Here is a 6,872-nt window from a genome sequence, read left to right as displayed (position 1 = left end):
GGGCCCACCAGGCCTGTATTCCCAGGACTTGGGAGCTTGAGACAGGAAGATCACAAATCCGAGGCCAATCAGAGCTCCACAGCAAGACCCTATCTCAAAACAACAACAAAGTCCTGTTCCGGGTACATGTGTACGTATGTGAAATACAGAGCATCCTGAAACTTAATGTTAGTCGGGTGAGGTAGGGTATGCCTGCTATTCCAGCACTCAAGGGGCTAAAGCAGGAAGATCAACATGAGGTCAGAATGGGCTACATACTGAGTCCAAGGCCAGACTGAACTACATAATAAAACCCTGTATCAAAAACAAACAACAAAAAGCAAAAAAAAAGAAAAGTTAATGAAATTTTTTTATTTTTACACCATAATCTAATTGTAGTTCTCCTTTTATCTTTATCAAACTTGGAAAGTTTTATTTTTCAATCGATTAAATTTATAAAAACGGCTCCCACATTACACTAAAAGCATTATGCATGCTTTATTTCCATTTCTCAGATAATAAGATAATTTGAATGGTTAACTCCATCAAACACACATTGTCTAAAAATATGTCTAGGTCAAAAAAAATTGATCGCACAGTCATCCATGAAGATTTTGCGGAACTATTCCAAGTTCAGTATAAAATGATGCTGCCCAGAATACAAGCTTCATGTCATGCAAACGCGGCTCGTCCTTTCCCACTGAGCAAGTTTGGGCAAAGGTCTCTGTTAAAATTCTTCTTCTGCCTGTTTGCTGCGGGACTGCTTGAGCTGCTGCAGGCGTTCAATGGTTTCCAAAATAGTGCGCTCCCCATGGACCTTATTGTCTCTTGTACGGATATTAACATTGCCACTGGCCTTCTCTTTTTCACCAACAACTAAAACAGAAAACACAAAACTTTGTGAGACTCATCTAAAGATATAGAAAGATTCACCTTGCACATTTAAGGAGAAATGATCCCAGCACTCATGAGCCACCCTATAGTGTCAGACACATTAAAATATACAAGTGATCATGTACTGTTGAGCATCTGACTTCATGCATCCATTCATTAAAAAAAAAAAAATATCAATTTGCATACATATAATTACTGCGCTAACGGAATCACTTAATCCAGCAAACGTGGTTGACCACAATTCACTTAAGCCTAAACCTCAAGATTTCAGCACTTTTTTTTTTTACAAGTTTGGAAAACTGACTTTCTTACCTAGGATGAAGTTATACTGTGCTAACTGTGCATTCCTGATCTTCTTGTTCAGTGTGCAGCCTGGATCCAGATCAATGTCTGCCATGAATTTAGCATCATGGAATTGTTGCTGTACCTATTAAACAGACACAGAATTCAGATTTGGATAATCATGCAAACAATTAGAAAGCAATCCTGGGCCGGGCATTCAGCTCAGTGTTTCTGCCGCCCGCCTCACAAGTGGAAAGACCCAAGATCGATCCCCAGTACCAAAAAAAAAAGGAATTCTCTTAACTATACATAAGTATATAATATCAATGACTTGGATCCACATTTTTAAAAAATCAAAAAATATATTTTAATTTCAAAAGATAATTGTTTTAGAAGATCCTTTAAAATCAGAATTCAATCAAATTAATCAGCTGTCTTGAACAATACAACACAAAGCAAAGAAATTCTTTTCACAATTAAATAAGATCTTTTGTAAGATGGCCAGGAAAAAAAATTAGCAGGCTCCCTATAAAACTACCATATGCATGATGCGCAGTTTTAAATGTTCAAAGTGTACAAGCTGCTTTGTTACAATAAAACTACATGTATGTGAGAATGCAGGCTCCCTATAAAACTACCATATGCATGATGCGCAGTTTTAAATGTTCAAAGTGTACAAGCTGCTTTGTTACAATAAAACTACATGTGTATGAGAAAAAAAAAAAACCTACCACATGCAGTAGCAGGAATAGTTTATCTGAATACTGTAGCTTGATTATTATCAACTGGTTTATGTTCACTTAAGACAAGATATATCTGAGGAAAATTTATTTTGATACTCTAGAATGATGATTTTGATGCTACAGTATTGTTGAATGATTAACTTAATCATCTGCAATTCTTAAGCATGTAATTACTACAGTGAACAGAACAGGTTGTTCTAGTCTTCAAGGTATGAATAAATGGTTATTTATAAATTTGTTAGCTAGTTTTGTGGCAGGAAGAGAAAGACATGCCTGATACTAAGCTGAAAGAGTCAAAAAACTGAAAAAGTATGCATCAAAAATGAAGCAAAATTACTCTGCACCATAGTACAGCTTAAACTGTTTTTTACATTTATATTATATCATACTGAAGTACTTGATATTTGCTGGTTTGGTTTTTAAAAATAACAATGAGATGCACATTACCCGAATGTTCTGATCACAGAATCATTTTGAAAAGTGGTATTATAATCTGTTCAGACTTATTACAGGTGGAAATTTACATAGTAATACTCTACCATGTCATAAACAGCTTGATTTACCAAGAATAGCTCTGAGATCTAAAAAGTTTAATAGGCATTAATAGAGAGGTCATATTTAAAGATTACCTTTTGGGCATATTCATCACATGTTGGTCCCACTGGAACTACCATTACCTGGCGAGGGGACAGCCAGAAAGGCCTTAGAAAGAGAATAAAAATATATACTGTAGATTTGGGCCCATACACTAATCAAATACAGCATACTTCTTAGTCTACTCGTTAGTATGTTTTCCTGAAACAAGGGTCACTTTCAAAACTTTAAAACTTTGTTTGTTTTTCTAAACTGAAATTAAAAATTTCTACGGAAAATTAAAGGGAGGAAACTCAGGAGAAACCTAATGCTAAATAAGGAAAATCTGTAGCTAAGATTTGTTTTGCCAAGCAAGTCAGCAAAGCAAATTGATAGAGATGAAGCCTTATATTTCAGTACATCACACGACAAAACACCATGTACTGGCTGTCAGAGGGGTTAGCAAACCTAAATAACTGCACATAAATAAATAATAATGAAGATTTCATTATTTATTCTTCATGGAAAGAATACATATAGTGTCCTCAGTTTATTCAAGATCCTTTTAGCAGAATTCAGCAACTATAACTGAAGGTAGTGGATAAAAATAAATTTTCACTACTTATAGTAAAACTGAAACAAAATAAAACCAAACATAAATCGCACCTGCAGCTGGAGGTGCAGCACACTGGGAAAACATTTGTTTAGTGTGTGCAAGGTGGAGTTCAACACCCAGTGCCACAAAAACAAAACAAAAAAGTCTGCCCCACTTTCACCCTCTCTTTGTAGCATTCCAAGGGTCAGGCCCTCCTGACACTGAAGACATCAGGCCAGTGTTTCTCCCAGTGTTCGTCCATTTCAGTTGTGTTGTTGCATCAGGCAAAAGAGCTAGAAGAGCCACTGAATTCTATCCTTATGATAGACTTCTTCCAATCTACCACAGATCGGCAGAAAAATTGACTAAGGAATCCCTTAATTCTTTAGATGCTATGTAGATAATGTTTCCCACATTTTGATTTTGTAAAATACAATAAAAAAGATTATTTTTTATGTGAAAAACTCCCCTTAATGTCTGAATTAGCTAAATTCAAATAATACTAAAATGACAGCATTGTATAAGATTTAGCCAATTTATAACATTTATAGAACTTTTAAAACAACACAAATATTGGACTCTCAACTGGTTGTAGTGGTGCATGTCTGTAAGTTAGCACTTTGGGAGGCCAAGGTAGGAGGATCACAAGATTGATCTCAGCCTGGACAACTCAGTGACTTATTGACACTCTCTCTGTCTCAAAAAAAAAGTCTGTGGATGTGGATGTAGTTCAGCGTGAAGGCCTTGGGTTCAATACTGAGTGCCCTTTAAATAAAAAGTACATAAGTATATTTTTTTTTGCAGACTACATATGGGTGTTTAATAACCTTGTACTACTTTAAACAGCATGTGAGCCCTGACAAAACTACTTAAAAAATAAAATGGAAGTCATATCTTGTCAACAAAACAATAGAACCTCATAGAAATGAGTTTAAGATGTTGATAAGCTTGGCATGTTTAATTCTTTTCAATTAAAAAAATGACTATCTTAAGGGCTAGGGATTTAGATGGTTCCACCATCTGCCTTGCAAGTGCAATGTTCCGAGTTTGACCCCGGTATTAAAAAACAAACAAACAAGACTATCTCCAGAAAGATGTCAAAATACTAATCAACAAAGCTCAAAGTTAAACAAAAAACATACTCATTTACTCAGAAAAAACAAAAAAAGCCACAAAAATCCCAAAATGTTATTTGAGAATCAATAAAAATTCTATTTTTCTTACTGGATAACAACTAGTAATTAGAAAGTATTATATAACATTCAAACAAATCAAATTCTGAAATGAGAACAATTACTAGTAACAAGCATTTGACTTTCTAATTTTTTTTTTTGATTGAACCCCATCGCTATTACTATATTCCCAACCCTCCAACAAGTATTCTTTTTTTTTTTTCCTCTTTTTTTTTGCAGGACCAGGAATCGAACCAGAGCCTTGTACAGGCTAGGTAAATATTCACTGAACTGTAACTCCAGGCTTTTTGAAAATTCTTACTTTGAGACAGGGTCTTACACTAAGTTACCCAAATTTACCATTCTCCCAACCAGCCCCACACATAGCTGGCATTATAGGCATGTACCACATCACCTAGACTAGTATTCTCCTGTCTCAACCTCCCAAGTGCTGGGACTACAGATGTGAACCACTATGCCTGAAATGCCCAAAAATTCCTAATGCTAAAGAAGCTGAGTTTAGATTATAATTGTTTGTTTTTCAGTGAACACTTGTCATTAGAAATGACCAATCAGAATCATCCATCCCATTTCACATCTATAGTGCAGAGAAGACATTTCTTTTAGCCAGTTTAATCAGACAAAAACAAAAAAAGTAATGAAAAATTACCATTTGCCCCCATAGTTTTCAGTGACAATAGCAATCATTCTTTCCAGTGATCCCAAGATGGCTCGATGAATAATCACTGGTCTTTTCTTATCATCACCATCGTGGCTGTGAAGAAAAGGAATTGTGTGTGTGTTATATTATATTCCCTTATATATTCCTGGAGAAGAATATTCAGAGGAAATATCAGGAACTTACCTTACAAAAGTCAGATTAAACCTGATAGGCAACTGAAAATCCAGTTGGATTGTTGCACACTGGTGGTAGCGACCAATTGCATCTTTTATCTGTATGTCAATCTATAAAGCAAAGACTGGGCTATTGTAAAGATGCTGTCAATGTCAGAGCTAACCTCAACAGCTGGATTACCACTGATAATTCTTTTTTCCCAACTTATTTAAAGTAATCTCTCTTCACTCACAAATAAAAATCACATTACCCAAAAATACTTTGGCACTGACCTTTGGACCATAGAAAGCTCCGTCACCAGGATTTAACTCCCACTTTTGACCAAATTCATTCAGACTGTTTTCCAGTTGCTAAGGATAAAGCAAAGTGATTTGTATTTTTAGTTATCTGCAACTTTCCTTCTTCCAATCTACTCTGAGACTAAAACTATTATAATTACTTTCATGGATCACTCACTATTCTCTGCTTTGTAACTCTGTCTATCTAAAAATGCTTTCATGCAAACTTCCTTTAAAGCCTGTGATTTGATATCTGGAAAAAAAAAAAAACAAAAAAACAAAGCAAAACAAAAAAGCTTTAAAACATTGAACAATTCTAAAATACCATAATATTTTAAAACCATACAGAAAAAAACAAAATCAGCTTACTCTAACAGTAACTATTTCCAGTTTACTTTTGTCTTTATCTGCTATCAAGCAGAACAAGATGATTGCAGTCAAATAGTATCCACACTAGAACCACCACTTACCTTCTCAGCTTGGTTCCATATTTCAATATCACCAAGGAATTTTTCTGGGCGAGTAGAAAGGTTCAGTTTAAAAGAAAATCCAAATACATTATACACTGTATGGAGAAAGTTCAAACAGCCTTTTATCTCATCTTCAATCTTAAAAAAAAAGAAAGAAAGAAAAGAAATAGTGGTTATTTTCACTTGTTTCTGGGATTTTTGTTTGTTTTTGTGGTACTGGAGAATGGACTCAGAGCCTTTGCACTGAGCTACATCTCCAGCTCTTTTTTATTTTTGAGACAGTGTCAGTAAGTCACTAAGTTGCCCAAGCTGAGCTCAAACTTGTGATCCCCTGCCCATCAGAGTGCTGGGACCATAGGCATATACCACCATACCCAGTGTCCCTTGCTTTTTGCCATTTCCTTCCAAGTATTTTAATCCATAGAGTCTCATACCTGCTCTATAGCACAGAATATATGTGCATCATCCTGCTGGAATCTTCGTACCCGGGTGAGTCCTGTCAGTGCTCCCGACAGCTCATTCCTATGCAGTACCCCAAAATCAGCTATCCGAAGAGGCAACTCTCGCCAGGATCTTGGCCGATGATCAAACATAAGGCTGAAGAAAAAAGTAAAATCCACTGATACTTCATTTCACAAGAAGGATGGGAGCTGGCCTAATGCAGAGTGCTTAGCATATGAGGGACAGTACATTCAATCGCCAGCACCAAAAAAAATAAAAACCACAATAAAACTTTTTGTATTATATTTAACTACATGAAAGGATTTTAAAAATTTCTGATTCTAGTTGTCTGTACAAACATTTGTCAAATCCTGGGATTTATACATGAATAGAAGCACCTTCATGAATAAATGGTAACACAATCAACCATAGCTAAGAGAGAATAAAAATGTTTTCCATGTAAATCTAGAAATTTTGGTACCAGGGATCAAACTCAGGTCTTTGTGCTTGCGATGGAATGAAATTCTTAATTCAATATGTCCATTCATAGTGACTTGAAGATATTAAAAAAAAAAAAAAAAAAAAAAAA

At 35.3% G+C, this 6,872-nt stretch overlaps 1 protein-coding gene across 1 annotated transcript in view; it reads right to left on the bottom strand.

The window, feature by feature from the left end:
- Positions 1 to 361: 361 nt before the first annotated feature.
- The window catches only part of Tars1 (threonyl-tRNA synthetase 1), a 23,757-nt gene continuing 17,246 nt past the window's right edge, over positions 362 to 6,872 (bottom strand). The window contains exons 12-19 of the mRNA XM_010607720.3: positions 6,277 to 6,439; positions 5,843 to 5,980; positions 5,367 to 5,444; positions 5,104 to 5,204; positions 4,909 to 5,013; positions 2,528 to 2,600; positions 1,186 to 1,300; positions 362 to 855 (exon numbers count right to left, since the gene is read on the bottom strand). Coding sequence (XP_010606022.1) covers positions 707 to 855; positions 1,186 to 1,300; positions 2,528 to 2,600; positions 4,909 to 5,013; positions 5,104 to 5,204; positions 5,367 to 5,444; positions 5,843 to 5,980; positions 6,277 to 6,439 — 922 coding nt within the window. The 3' untranslated portion in view covers positions 362 to 706. The remainder of the gene's footprint in view (positions 856 to 1,185; positions 1,301 to 2,527; positions 2,601 to 4,908; positions 5,014 to 5,103; positions 5,205 to 5,366; positions 5,445 to 5,842; positions 5,981 to 6,276; positions 6,440 to 6,872) is intronic.

Source organism: Fukomys damarensis, unplaced genomic scaffold (genome assembly GCF_012274545.1).
Source record: "Fukomys damarensis isolate Sample0158 unplaced genomic scaffold, DMR_v1.0_HiC HiC_scaffold_1, whole genome shotgun sequence".
NCBI lineage: Eukaryota > Metazoa > Chordata > Mammalia > Rodentia > Bathyergidae > Fukomys > Fukomys damarensis.
The sequence above is the reverse complement of the archived record's forward strand: the minus strand, read 5'-3'. Positions and strand labels throughout refer to the sequence as shown.